This window comes from Borostomias antarcticus (genome assembly GCF_949987555.1).
Source record: "Borostomias antarcticus genome assembly, chromosome: 21".
In the NCBI taxonomy this organism is placed as follows: Eukaryota; Metazoa; Chordata; class Actinopteri; order Stomiiformes; family Stomiidae; genus Borostomias; species Borostomias antarcticus.
The window spans coordinates 3,625,976-3,641,770 of NC_140254.1; the positions used below are offsets into that span (position 1 = coordinate 3,625,976).

General features: G+C 45.9%; 1 protein-coding gene across 1 annotated transcript in view; it reads left to right on the top strand.

Annotated features, from left to right (window-relative positions):
• Positions 1-15,795, top strand: part of LOC311323337 (retinoic acid receptor beta-like) — a gene marked incomplete at both ends in the record, with an annotated part of 55,261 nt that overhangs the window by 17,782 nt on the left and 21,684 nt on the right. The window contains one exon of the mRNA XM_084455538.1: positions 8,596-8,744. Within this exon, the coding sequence (XP_084311664.1) occupies positions 8,596-8,744 (149 nt within the window). The remainder of the gene's footprint in view (positions 1-8,595; positions 8,745-15,795) is intronic.

Below are 15,795 nucleotides of genomic sequence, written 5' to 3' on the forward strand. Positions count from 1 at the left end.
AGGACTTCTGCAACAGTTAACCTTATTAGCCTGCATAAGCAATTCACACACCTGCGTCAAATTGTAATGAACTTTCGCACTTGATAGTTTAACAAGCAAACATCTGACTGTCCGCGTGCTTTAGGAGTCCCAAAGCCATATTTTATCTTTACAGTGGGTCATAAATTTTGGCCCTGGAAGCAGCCTCGACTTGCTGATGTATGTTTTGTTTCTGATCCCGTGTCCCCACACCGGGCTAAGGAATGCGAAGAGTAAACACGGGCAGCGCTTCGACACCTCCACCCCAGCACGAGAGATGACAGGGGGGCGGCCAGTTACCCTGGACTCGGAGAAGTCCGCAAGTCGAGGCCAGCGCTCTCTGACACTGATTTAGATAAATGGCTGGTCGACTTTTCAACAAGGTTAGCTGGCTACAATTGGACGATGTCAACCTCTGCATTTTGAACTGCCTGTGCCAAGCCCATTATATAGACAGCGCCCTTTTCTGAGAAGACTAATGGGGTCCATTCATAAGTTGCTCTACCGCAGGAACCATACGTTTCAGATGCTCTGGCTTATGGAAATTGTTTGCCTGAGCCCCCGCTTATTGTTAAAGCACGATCTCAAGCACGTGAAGTGTTTGTTTAGCCCTATCTCCATCTGTTCCATGATTTATTTTGATAGTATAACGACCGGAGTAAAGATAAGGTTACTGTCATTTTCCAGGTAGCTTAGTGTTTGCTCCAGGGGCACATACTGTATCAGTCCGGAGTGTTCAATGGAGGGAAAGTGCTAATTGTATGTCCCCCACTCCACTGCACTCTGTGTGAGCAGTTTACATTTCACTAGGCCATTACGTTTCTTTGATTTCTAATGAGTCAATATGATATCAATATGAATGTATTTCAAACACATCTAGGCTACTTACTTTTCGGTTTCTGCGAAAACGAGTGATAATCAATTTAAATAATGTAGGCCTATTATAATTATAACAACAATTCCAGCCAGGGATGATAGTCGACATCATTTAATTAGGTTATATTAGAGGGGATAGGGGCCTTATAATTAGATGGTTATGATAACAACAAACAGACCTAATGATTACATTAACACATTTAATTGAGCTCATATTTAAAACATCATATTTACTGTATTGTACAATTCAAAACCAGCTTTCTGTTTCTTTAGCCTAAAGTGTAATTTTACAACAAAAGTGCTAGACCATGTACTAGAAAGCATAGCAAGGGGCCTTTGCATGTCCACTTTTAAGATGATGCAAATTATACGTAGGCTAGACTCATGAGAATAATATTCGCTAGGTTTTACTTATGATTGGCTGGACTACAGATCATCCTAGAAAGGCCACTGCTTCCCAGGTCATTCATTACAGCCTGTTCTCTGTGTCGCTTAAGTAACCAGGAGTAATTTAATAATCTTCAATATTAAAATTAACCCATCGCTGTTATTAATTATGATAGCAAAGGTGCCTTTGATTTGCATTTAAATGCAGTAAGAAAATCACTACCATTAAAGCCTGACTACAAACAGGGCTGATAAAGAGACTGTATTCATCAACCAGGCAATGGACTGGAACAAGATAGGCTGTTTGGGGTTTCTTTCTATACTGGTTCACACACACACACACACATTAGCCTTGTGTGCCATCGCAGGAAACCCCTGGCCTTTCATGTGTGAGTAAGACACTGTTTAAATTACACTTTGATTTGAAAAGCTTCCTCAGCGAGGTCATTGAAATGTTGCTGTATTAATTTATTTATTGAGGATGATAGAGAGAGCCCCTGGGTATTAATTAGCTACATTGACAGTGAGCACTCCTTGAACGCGCCTCCCTCTTTAGTTGAGATCTTCATTAAGGATGTTCAGGAATACCCTTATACAAAGTTAGAAGGGTTTATACTCTTGAATAACCTACACTACTTTGTGTTGTGCTAAAAAAAGATGATTAACAGGCGGCTGATGTGATCAGAACAATGCAGTCACCAGGTCAGGGAAAGGTGGAATATTTAGAAATATTTTGTCCTAATCTCTTCATTTTTATGTACATACTGTAGCAGGTGAGTGACGCGGTTTAAAAAGACTGTGTGTGTGTGTGTGTGTGTGTGTGTGCGTGCGTGTGTGTGTACATACCGTATGTCTTTCTCTCGCTCTGTCTGTCTAAGCAGGGTGTAGACTGGTTGTCTTCCCTGTGGATTTTGTCTGTGTGCAGTCAGTGCACACATTTGAGTAAAAATGGCAGTAGCGCTGGTTGTCAGTGCCGTTCCTACCAACAGCATTGCTTTACACAGTCATTTCAGATTCTTGCTTTGTTGCCAGTGTAAACAGATCAACACAGTTTGAGATTACAGCGTGATATGATCTTCAGTCCATGTCTGTGATATGATCTTCAGTCCGTGTCTCTGATATGGACTAATTGGGGCATCTCAGTCTTCAATGCTTACACGCCTCTGATGGGGACATGAAAGGCCATTAGCACAGCTTGCACACCAAGCTAAATTTGCAGGCCTGTGAAATGACAGCTGAGCTAAGGGTGGGGGTTAAAAGCCGTGTTCAACTTTGAAACTGAGAATGCTGTCTGATGCTGGGCCACACAATCTGTGTGATAAGGAGTTTCTGCTTGTAGCCAGGAGGCCGTTCAGTACAGTATGTTACTGGCAGGGAAATGGTTCACCACAGGACATGCCACACCACATCTCCAGCCACAGAGATATATATCCGAGTGTCCTAGGCAGGAAATTCTCCCTGTGGCTTGAATAGCTGAAAAGCAGTGGGCGCAGTACGACAAAAGAAAAATCTTATTGCTGATAAATGGGCCATCGTTTGGCAGCCGAGCCAGACCGTCCTTGTGCTGAAGAGTTTTGTTGTCGTTCTCAGACAGCCTTCCCTTGTCCCTTTGACTGGCTCGCCCAGTGTGGAGCTGAAAAGAGAGCACACTTGACATGTTCTAACAACTCCATAGCTGACGTCAATATCAAATTACATCTTAAAGTGCTAGCCTGGGAGTACAAAATCATAACACTGCCCAGCTTTCAAGGCGAAGATATTCCAAGGATTAAAAAGAAACCTATCACGTTTCTCTCCCTCCCACTGGAACTCCCCTCCCTCCTTCCCTCCCCCTCTCTTTCCCACTCCTTCTCTCCTGCTTTGCTTTATTAGTGCTTTGAAGTGGCTCGCACCTGTTGTGTTCATGGTGTGGAATTGGGGGGGGCTGTGTGCCTTTATAGGCCCTCCGTCTCTAATTTGACCTCTGGGCAGCAGTCGCATTGGGGTCACTGGGGTTCTTACAGAGGTCAAGGGGAGGGGCTGGAGTTCGAGGTTGTCTCGCGATACCAGAGAATCGGAAATCTTTGTCTACCAGTCGTCTGGAGATTTCTACATTCAAGATAGTAGAACGGCCGCTAACTAACCTACAGAGATGGCTTTGGATTGGTTTAAACCTGAACAAACCTGCGCCCTAAAGACTTTGGATTGTTTCAAACCTGAACAGATCTGCGCCCTAAAGACTTTGGATTGGTTCAAACCTGAACAGATCTGCGCCCTAAAGACTTTGGATTGGTTCAAACAGGCCCTTTCCACCCACTTTTAGCACAGAAAGCTGGGAGTGAGCTCTGATCCAAACCCAGCGGTCTTGGGTAAATTAACTCAGCCTGGTTGGTATTGGTCTACAATGACAACACCACTGTGTGTCGTGAAACTGTCCAGAAACCCTACCAACCCTCCAGTCTGCAGAGCTCATCAAGCTAACCTCCTTGCTAATGAAAAACAGACTCCCCCTAACCCACCATTGTTTGTACTTTTTTGTAGTCCAGACAAAGTTAGATGACTGTTTTTCATTGTTGTTTTTCCTCCTGAATGTTTAAAGGGCTTATAAATATCCTCCTGCTCAATGAAATGTGTGCAGCCCGCAATTGCTATAGGCAAAGCTGGTTCTAACTTGGTGTACTCTGGGTGAACTCAGACATTTCCTTTGACTCCGGGCCTCGTGTATGTGAGCTATGTGCTCCCCACTCTGGCAGAGAAGCCGGAGGAAGAGGGAGGGAAAACACTTCCAGACTGGATAAACTGTCAGCCGGGTCCAGGAGAGGGGGGGGGGCTGTATATACTGAGCCCAGCGTTAGAGAGCAATATAGCCCAGCCCTAAATCCTCCAGGACTATGCCCACCTCTCCACACCCAAATCACCATGGCCTTCCCAAGGAGCAGACCAAAATACACAAACACCCTGAGGGCTATCAGGAAATGCCTCTCGCTCCTCTCCTCTTCTCTCTCTCACTCACGCATCTGCACACTCTGTCTTTAACCTCTCCTCGTCTCGTTCATGTTCCTTACTGCCCCCGGTTTGTTGAAACACTCGGGGCGGAGCGGGATGGTATGCAGCGGATGGGAGGCGTGGACACAGAGAATGGAGACTGAACAGACCCGTGCAGTGGCTGGGTTGGGTTGAAGATTATTCTGATTGACCTACAGAACCCCCCCCACCCACCCAACCTCCTCACCTCTCACACACACCCACGCACACACACACACACACACACACACACACACACACACACACACACACCCACACACACGCACACACACACAGTGAGCCCCCCTTGCCAGCTCGCGCTCCCTCTGTCCCGCTGGACTGGAAAAATCAGGTGGCGTGTTTTCACTGGTCTCCCCCTAAAAATTAGGGAACGGCCCCCAGTGATTTCCTGTTTGATCCTGCTGGCAGGTTCAGCCGGGGGCTAAAAGTTCAGGAGGAGGAGACGTGCCGAGACATTTTTCTCTGCCTGCTCCGGTAAACGCCACGCCGCGCGCCTGTCTGTCACCGGCCTTTTTCCCCTCTATCGGCGCTGGGCGTACGTACGTTAACATGCGGGGAAGTCGACTCGCCGCCGCACCAGAGTTTAATCACTCGGAAAATGGAGAAAGGATCTCCCCCTGCGCCCCAATAGGCCCCCGTACGGCCATGGTCTCTCGCACACACACACACACACACACACACACACACACACACACACACACACACACACACACTGAGGGGGGAAATGCATCTGCCTTTATGTGCTCCATCTGTCTGCAGGTGTCCACACTGCCTCTCAGAACCAACCATGAGGCTCAAATAGGCAGTGGGCAGAAATGTGTGTGTGTATTTGTGTGTGTGGGGGGGACACTACTCTTTCCTATGTCCCCCGTGTAACCATCCAGGTGTCACAAATGCTCAGGAGGCCATATCGGTAGCAGAAGTGATGTTTTTTTTCTTTTCTTCCAGGCATGATGGACCCCCACCACCTAGTAAGGGTCGTTTATGTCTGCGTTGTGGCTCAGTGGTTGCCGGGGGCCCCCTGATGTGAACACAGAACATCTTGTTTTACACACCACGCCACATACAGTACCACATATGACACGCATCCCTGGATGCCGACACGCAAAGCTGTCTGTTTCGCTCGCGCCACATACAGTACGACATACATACAGGGGTTTGTACAAAGTAGTGGATTAGACTCCCTGTGGGGAATGGGGGGGGGGTCTCTTCGTCACACGATTCCTAGAGAGGAGCAGTGGCTCACACTGGCTCTACTAGACACGCCAGACGGTACCGACGAGACCAGACGGAGATGGAAACAAGTGCCTCGTCTGTCCTCAACAATTAGATCAGGTTAATGTCATAGTGTATTTTTTTTTTTTTTTTTGAGAGAGAGAGCATACTGTAACCACAGTCAAATAACCTATTACACTCAAGTGCTCCTCTCGCTGATGTGATATTTTCTCCATGACCTTAGTTCCACTGTTGAACAGGACTTGTTTGCAATTAAACAAGAATGTCCACATGGACAAACAAGTCGCCCAATGAGACTGTAGCAGCAGACGAGACGTAGGCCACGGGGGAATTCCACAAGGGGAAACAGGGAGTGGTTTTCAGGGGATTGGCCTCTAATGATGTGTAATTGAGTTAGCTGTGATGAAGCACAGAACTGTGTAATCGAATGAGTCCACCTGCTGGAAGGGCTGCGCGCAGATGAACAGTCTGGGACAGGAGGAGGGAAGGTGGGAGGCACTCAGGGAAATTGAAAAGGGAGTGCACCCTATCTTGTGACCCACTTGACCCAACCAATTCGGTGTCCATTATAGGGCTGGGTATCGAGTTGAATTTCAAGAATCGATTCGATTCCGATTCACAAGGTTCAGAATCGATTATCACGACTCGATTCGATTCAATATCGATTCGGTTAGTGTTACTAAAACCTGTTTTTTTTTTAGCTGTAACCTTAATTACATGACCTCCAAGTTATGCAACACATCAATACTAGGGCTGGGTATCGATACTGATTTACAAAAATGAATGAATGAATGAATGAATCATTGAATGAATTAATGAACAATTCATACCTTAATTTATTAATGAATTCATTAAATAAAATATCGATTTTGGGATTCATGAATCGATTAATCGATTTTTTAAACCCAGCCCTAGTCCATTAAAATTCTGCTCATTCAGGCCACAGGTTGGTAGCGAGGAAACCAATGGGCCGATGTGGAATTCAAGAATAAATGTTTTCCATTTCAGCGAGCAAAATGTCCAATCCCCAAACTATTTCCTCAGAACTATGACTATTAGGCCTACTGATATGTTGTTTGTAAGCAGGGCACATCTGTAAATGAGACCAGGGCCCTGTACTACTAAACAGGATTACGGGGTAGCACGATAACTTCAGGTTCAAGCCAAGTTCATCCATATCATATCACTTTCACTGCCATGGTATCTTACAGTATGCTGCAGAGCTAACGTGCTCCCGGGTAGGTTAGGCTCCAGATTACGGATCAAAGCAAAGCACTGCCCGCTGACTGGTCAGTTCACTTGGGAAATGGCATTGGACGTTAAGATCCCTTATGAAACTTCAGTGTGCGAATTAAAAAATAATCTCAGTGTGCGAATAGTGAGAGTTTTTAGGAAGACTTTTTACGGACTGACAAAACCCTCTTTGGCTTTCCCTGATATCATATGAAAGATTGCGTAATGGCTTTGTCAGCTGCTTGAGACATATTTTGCTAGAACTTGTGCATTTACATTTTTCATGTAGGCTGTGGGTGATTCAGATAACCAAGGAAAAACACTCCTTTCTCTTCAATTTGCAAGTCTTTATTGTTGATTTATTAGACTAGCCTCCGGTTCTTAGGAACCAATAGAAGTAGCCTACATTTTAGTTTAATTGTTATACTGTAGCACCCATGCCTTTAAAAATTAAATTTTTTATCTAGTTCTAAACTCCTCTTGTATAGAGACATACATGTCTACTCCAACCTAAAACAATAATAAATAGAGCGTACACTTGCTTTATTTAAGCGTCCCCTGCAAGGCTCACAGGGTTGCAGCTGAAAGAATAAGATAAAAGCATATGCTACAATTGCTTTACACGCAATAAGAATATACACATAGCCCAATTATCTAGCCTACTTGTGTTCATGAGGATATTGATAAAATGTAGCCTATGCATTCACACAGTCTGCAATATTTTCCAGCTTCCTTTCCTGTTTTTGACAGCAGCGACTGTTGCACCTGGATTATATAGTTCATATTTCTATAATATTTCTATAATATTGGCGCGGCACGTAGCTCAGGAGGTAGAGCGGTGGAGGAGGCTGGGGATCGCAAGGTCCTGAGTTCGATCCCAGCTTCCGGAGTGTGCCGAAATGTCCTAGAGCAAGACACTGAACCCCAAAAACGCTCACTTGCTGCACTGTGGCACAGTACCTACTGTAGTACTGTCGCCTCACAGCAAGAAGGTCTCCGGGCCTTTCTGTGTGGAGTTTGCATGTTCTCCCCATGTTCGCAAGGGTTTCCCCCATAAAAAAAGAACCCAATATGACAAAAACATGCAGAAGAACAGATCGCTAACGCGAAGACGGACAGGAGCACTTGGTTGGCCCCCGGGTGCGTCCCCTGGTTGGCCCCCGGGTGCGTCCCATGGTTGGCCCCCAGGTGTGTCCCCTGGTTGGCCCCCAGGTGTGTCCCCTGCACGCTGCTTACTGTCTGCTGCCGGCTGCCCTTGGGGGACGACGGGGTGGGTGAAAAGCAGAGATAAAATTCATTGGTGAACACTTCTGTCACTGTGTGTGTGGCTTATCACCATGTACTGTGAAAAACGCACCGTATGACAGAACATATGACAGCTTAAATAGATGCGCTCTAGCGAGCTGAACCAATGCCATGACAGCTGACAGTCAGCTGGTGGGTTGCGTCATACGGGGTGTGACTGATTAGCCTCTGCCGATTAGCCCGGCGTTGACATCTGTGCCTCACCTGAAGTTACGTCGGAGACTTCATTCTACCTACCTACCTACCTACCTACCTACCTACCTACCTCTATCTATCTATCTATCTATCTATCTATCTATCTATCTATCTATCTATCTATCTATCTATCTATCTATCTATCTATCTATCTATCTATCTATCTATCTATCTATCTATCTATCTATCTATCTATCTATCTATCTATCTATCTATCTATCTATCTATATCCACACAGTACAACTATCAAATCCCCTCAATTACCCAAAGTATTCCTCCCTCTCTTCTCAAATATGATGTTGCTTTTTTGTCCTCCTGCAGCCATCGAGACCCAGAGCACCAGTTCTGAGGAGCTTGTCCCCAGTCCTCCGTCCCCTCTGCCCCCTCCACGGGTCTACAAGCCCTGCTTCGTGTGCCAGGACAAGTCTTCTGGGTACCACTATGGCGTCAGCGCGTGTGAGGGATGCAAGGTAAGCCTCTGTACCTTACTATCTCGCCCCATCTGCACTATCAAATCTCCTCCATGTCCCTGACCACCTGGCACTAACACATGACACTAATGTTTGGGTTTCACAAAGACTACCAGCTATCAGTAGTTCTGTGTGTGGAAAAAAATCATCTATGAATCACCAGTCACAATAAAACAGCCCCTGTGCTTTCCTTCCTATACAGTAGTGGCTAATTACGTTGAAGTGGAAGTACTAGCTCATTTACTAGCACTGCACACAATACTATTGCTCTGTCTATTTGGACTGGCCAAGAGCTGAAGTAGTCGTAATGTGGTCATGTCCGCCTGTTCAAGTACCAAGCTCTCAAATGTAGTCTCTGTCTGCTGCAGTGAGTTAACAGACTCGTTTAGGCCATGGATAGAGTTTTAGTCTTTATTTCCATCAAATACTTGCCTGCACAGAGCCCAATGATATGTAGCTTAATAGGGATGTTCACTGAGCCTCTCTCTCTCTCTCCCTTTCTCTCTCTCTCTCTCTCTCTGTCTTACCTTCTTTCTCTCATTCCCACTGTAATTGAAGCGATGGAATCCCAGGAATCCTTTGGAGTTGTTGGCCCAAGGGAGATGGTGATCAACTCACTCACTGGGGTTTGGGTCAAACTGAGTTCTCTCTGGACTCCCAAGCCGACCATGAATCCAATGATTTAAGCCTCAGCTTACGTCCAGTGTGACCCTTGACCTCTATCCCACAGTCTAGCTATAGAGATACTGTACAAACACATCTGGTGGAGGCTGTAGAAGTTGTAAAGGTAATTTTCAAGGCGAGCATAGCCGTGTTTATTGTATTGTTTTTTTTTGCATTCTGTTGTTTGCCTTCACTGCATGTTTCTGCAAAAGAGACCTAGGTCTCAATAAACTAAATCTGTTTAAAGGAGTAGTAAAGGGAAAATGCATGTTTAGCCCTGTTTTAAGGTTACTTATGATCATATACAATGGTTCATATCAAAATGTTGACAAAACTAGCACTTTTGAGAAAGTCTGATAATTGCTCTACCACCGTTTAGGTCATACAATGGATGTGGATGGGCACCTTGAAAAATCTTTCAAAAACATGTTAAACTCTCGATTTCAAAGACAAGAAACTTACCGAGGAGGTAATTGGTGTCCGTTGGTGTTCTGACATCAAATTCGCCGCAAAGTATGAATCCTGTAGGGTTTTATTGATCATTTTATGAAATCCATTGACTTGTATTGATGCGACCGTTGTCGCATCAATGTGTAGATCAATCCGCAGAGGGGATTCAGGAAGCGGAACTACTTACGGTAGCTATTGTTATTGTTTATGTTGCTAGGCTACCTAGTTTGTGGAAGTTTACACATGTATGTGCTGCGACTAAATAGTTCTATGCTAAATATTTAAAAAAGCCTTTCCAGATGAACTAGAATCTTACTTTATGGCGAATTATATGTCAGAATGCCAACTAACACCTTGGCGAGTTTCTTGTCTTTGAAATCGAGAGTTTAACATGTTTTTGAAAGATTTTTCAAGATGCCCACCCACATCCATTGTATGACCAAAACGGTGGTAGAGCAATTATCCGACTTTCTAAAAAGTGCTAGTTTTGTCAATGTTTTGATCTGAACCATTATATATGATCATAAGTAACCTTAAAACAGGGCTAAACATGCATTTTGCCTTTACTACTCCTTTAATTAAAGGAGGATTCAAATAAAACACCTGCCCTTAGATGTGTGCGCACGCACGCATGCGCATACACACACACACACACACACGCACGCACACACACACACACACACACACACACACACACACACACACACACACACACACACACACACACAGGCTTGGGGTTAATTCCGTTTCAATTCCATCATTTGAGAAAATATACTTTTTTGTTTGTTTGCAAAAGCTTTTTGCAGCAAATGTTATTTGAATTTAACATTTTATAGTTGAACTCTGAATTACCTGTATTGACTACAATGAAGTGGAGTTGACGCCAACCCTGCCCCTCACGCACACATGCACACATGCACACACAGACACACACACACACACACATTCCGCATCACATCACAAACATCATCATTTATCAAAATCACTTGATAGGGCTGAACTTCCTTTTTGCTGGCAGATTCCCATAGGAGAACATGGGATGATTTATTTCCATATATCCACTCTCACTGTGCAGATGTAAAAATAGCCAAACTCATGATAAAGCTTTGATTTCTGTGACATCTTGACTCTGAGAGGATTAAGCTCCGGATTATGGCTTTTTCTGTGTCGTATTTCAGTCTCCATGGCAAAGGCATTGTTGTTACGGTTGTGAGGGCCAATCCCTGCCATTGGACAGGCTCAGTGGAGTGTGCTACGCAGCTGTAGGGCTTTACACACTCGCCCGAGTTTCACTTGAGCCCTTTACCGAACTGTGAATGATAGAATTACACCAGCAAACAGATAAGGCTTGTGTGTGTGTGTGTGTGTGTGTGTGTGTGCGCGCACGTGCGTAGTGTGCACTTGTGTGTGTGTGCACAATATGTACTTGTGTGCTTTAAGATATGTTTATTCTTGAAGGTCTCTTCATTTACATTATCTGACAAGCATTCCCACACACTGTTTGATATGTTGGGGGGGGGGCTGATTTGAATTGGTAAACCACAGAGCAGACATATGGGCCTCCATAAGCACATGCATAATATAGTCTGAGACGGCCTCCTACCTTTTCATTCAAAGTCAGGAAGGCCACCAAGTTAAGACAGCTTGTACCAAGAGCCTCCTCCAATGTTCACACATGCCAGTGTGGACCAGTCCAGACCTGTGACTCCCTCCTCCTCCTCGTCACACATTGTTGTGGACTACGGATATCTGTCAGTGTCGCCTTCAACCTTTTTCTAACTTTCCTTCGTCTTTGATTGGTCTAGATTTAGTCCATCCCGACCGCACGTCTGTGATTTCAATCAATCAATCAATCAAAGCTTTATTTGTATAGCGCATTTCATACCCAGAGGCAACACAATGCGCTTTACAGAGAACAAGGGAGGTGGGCGTACGACCCACTCTCTACATATTCCAGAGGGAAGCAAAAAAACAGTAATCACCCGGGGGCCAGATAAGTGAGCTGTAAAAATTCTTCCCTGACCCCTCTCAACAAGGCGATCGAGCAAGCTCCAGGAGTATGTTTGTCTACCGGCTAAGAACATTTATATAGCAATACATTACATTAAATTACATTTCAGAGTGAGAGAGGCTAAAAGCATCATAGGAGAGAGAACATTCTACGGACATGCTACGACATCCACAGCAGACACGGGGGTATCTATCGGACTCCGGGAGGTCTGCTGGTGACAGTGGGGCATCCACTGGACCTGGTTAGAAGATAGGAGGGAGAGAGAGATTTGACCATATTTAGTCCATCCGGACCGGCCTTTATATGAACCAATCGCATATGTCTATCTTGGGGCGATGTCAAGGCCTGTCTGTACGCACTGACTATGGACCAATCATAGGCGTTTATTTTTTGGGCCAAAATATGGACCACACACAGACATCAGCCCGGATCTCAGGTCAGAACAGACTAGAGTAAATATGGATCATCGCACTTTAGTCTGGCTTTCTCCCTCACTGACTCCTGACGATGTTGAAGGCCTCCTGTTTTTCAACAGCATAAATGATTCAACATAGGGAGGAGGATGATATGGGCCCTGTTACTTGGCTTTCAATAGCTCGCTGCTTTACAGCGTGATACTTCTCATTAGAAGCTGATTGAAAAGTGTAACAACCACAGCACACAACCTGATCAAGACAATGAGAAACATCCTTCGAGTGGTTTTTCAATTCCCAGTGGGTATGCAGACCGTAACTCTCTCGTCTTTCTTACCTGGCCTTGTTGTATGTTCGACAGTCATAAAGTGACAGTGTCTTGTGTCTACAGACTTACAGTATTCCATTATTTACCAGTGTGAGAAGAGCACTGACACAGGTGTGAGAATGGACTACCCCTTACTTGCGTGTGAGTCAATATCGTGAATTGTTTGTCTTTGCAGTAAAGCTAACAAAGACCAACATGTGGGTGTTGACAGCATTCTAATATGTTTCCAAAGCAACAGGGTTGAAACCTTAAATTGTCATTGCTGACAGTTCCTTGGCAAGAATGCAAATACTTTTCAGATGAGCTCCTCTGTTCAGTTCTGTGGCCTGGGCATAAAATATACATATATAATATTTAAATTGAACTAGTTTGACAAGCAGGAAGGAGGGGAGGAGGAAGACCACATTCTCTGAAAGCTATGTAAAACATTCATACAAAAGCATTCATACAAAAAGCTTGTGTGAGTTATGGGTCTCCAACTCAACTCAGCCCACAAACACATTCTGACTCATTCTCTCTCTCTCTCTCTCTCTCTTATAAACACAACTAAATACACTCTGCTCTCTCTTTCTCTTTCTCTCTTTCTCTCTCCCTCTCTCACACACACACGCATGGACGCACAAACACACACCCACCCTCCAGTCTAGTCAGTGTTCCAGGGCTGTTGAATGTGCTCCAGCTCTCATCACTTCTCTCCTATATGTTTTTAATACCTTTATTTACTTCCTGCTGTCTGATGTTAATGTTAGAGGGATGATGAAAAGCCCGGTTCAGATGACAGTTGAGAGCAGAGGGAGTGAAAGAGAGACAGGCAGAGAGGGAGGGAGAGCAGGAGGAGTGACTCTGTGAGGGTCTCTCCCTGGCTCTGTTCTGCCTGTCATAATAATCTATAAACCTCCCTCAGTGCCGGACGGAAGCCGCTAGCACACAGTCCCATAATGTGATTTGTCAACGTCGTACAACATGAAAGTGCCTGAGTTCTAATAGATAGTGAAATCAAAGGGAGAAGGTTAATGGAGAGGTGTGACGGAAAATAGATCTGATTATCCTACCAGATCCTGCCTCTCTCTCTCTCTCTCTCCCTTCATGGCATTTGCTGCACAACTAGTGAAATTGTTTTGTGTCCCTTTTTTTTCAGTTGGCCAATGCGGGATATTTTATTCTTTAAGATGTTTCCCAGACAGTCAAAAGGCTGTTGCTTCGGTGCGTGTTTGTGTATGTGCGTGCGTGTGTGTTTGTTTGTGTGTGTGTGTGTGTGTGTGTGTATTTGTACCTCCTCATGTCAAGGTATTAGAACCGGTCCGTGGGTTGGGGAAATATTTGTATCACATGTGTTTGGGTTTATTTTTATTTTATTTTTATTTTCTTTAGAGATGGGAGTTTCTTGTGAAGTGTGTTTTGATCCACAGCGAGGCGGAGATTGTTTGCTTTTGCACTAAGAAGCATTTTCTGGGGGAGAGCGAGTCCAGTGGGAGGAGGACAGAATGACTCACCTGCTGGAACGTTCTCAGTTCCGCCTCACAATGTCTTCCCAGATAGCAAGCGGATTTGTAATGATTCTGGGCCATATATGGGCCGGAACTAAGCCACAAGGGCCAGATCTGGCCTGTATATGGCCCAGATCTGCTTGCTATCTGGGTTGACAGTGTCAAATAATGGCTTGATCATGTCACCCACTACACTCTTTGAACAAATGTAAAATTATCACAACTGAGAGGTGTTGTGGAGGCCATGCACCCACATGAAAGGACAATGAATGTGTCGTTTGACACATTGCAGAAAACTGTCAGATTTGAATATCATTCAGGCAGTTATTCAACGGCCATACTCAGCCTGTGGCCTAGTTCGGAGCCAGTCTGCGTGATGCTTCTCTCTTGTAGCAGAGGAGTTGGAGATGGCTATTGAGTGCGCACCCCCCCCCCCCCCACACACACACACACACAGACACACACACATTCACCCCGGGCCCCCGTATGTCTGGGAGAAAGCTCGGAGCTGAATGGAGACTGGCAAGCTGAAGACTGCGACGACAGTGGGCCGTTTGTGGGTTGCAGGGTGATCTGATCTGTCAGAGGGGCCCTCTTCCTTCTCCCCTCCATCCTCTCTTTCTTTCTATCTCCCTCTTTCTCTCCGCCTCTACTCCTTTTCAGACCGGGTGTAGGTGAGTCACCCCTCTCCTCTAAAAGGCCCCCGACTGACTGACTCTCACCCTCACCCTCGCTCGCCTTCCCTCTCTGCCTCTCTCATTCTTCCTTTCTTCCTTAACTCCACTGTTTTCTCTCTTCTTTCTCTCCACCAGATGCCCACCTGTGTATTTCAGCTTCTCCGATGGACAGATAAGAACTGGTCAGGTTGCCGCGCAGTTTGTTTCCATGGCGGCGGAGAGGAAGAGTAAGAGGAGGAGAGAATGGAAATAGGAACGGGTCAGGGGGTCTGACCGGCTCTTCTTATCTGTCCTCTCCACTGTTACACAGGGCCCCATTTGACTGTAGCCCTCCAGGGCCTGTTCCTCCTCCTGTGTGTGAGTGTGTGTGTGTTATCTGTCGGAGGTTTCACGTTCACCACGGCAACAAAGCCGGTCTTTGTTGCGGGCAGAGCTCCTTTCTTGCGTTCTTATTTACCCTGGCTTTTCAATGGCACCCAGGCCAGGCCGCCACCACTCCCATGTTCAACAGAGGAACACACGGCTCACACCAAGGTGAACCGCAACATTTTTCCTCTCCGCTCCTGTAACACAACCCCCCACCCCCCCCCCCCATTCCACTTTTACTCTCTCTCTCTCTCTCTGCCCCCCCCACCCCCACCCTTATCCCCCCCCGACCCCACCTCTCCGATCTGTGTCTCACCTCTCTGATGAACTGCAGGTGTAAGTAATAGCTTGGCTAAATTGCCCCCCCCCCTCTCCCCTCCTCCGCCTGCTCAGTTTTCTGGAAGCCCCCCCCCCCCCCGGGGTCTCCAGTGTCCTCTCCACTTTCCACCGTGGCGATAACATGTCCGTGCGATTAAGGGCGAAAGCTAATCCACTCTGCCGCTCTGCTCGTACCACACTCAATGCTCGGGCAACACGAAACGCCCTGGTCAGGGGAGTCCGGCGGATCAGGGAGGGAGGGAGGGAGGAGGAGGAGGAGGAGGAGGGAGGGAGAGGGGTTGGGTTGTGGCTTAATAATTGATGGGGTGGCACTTTCA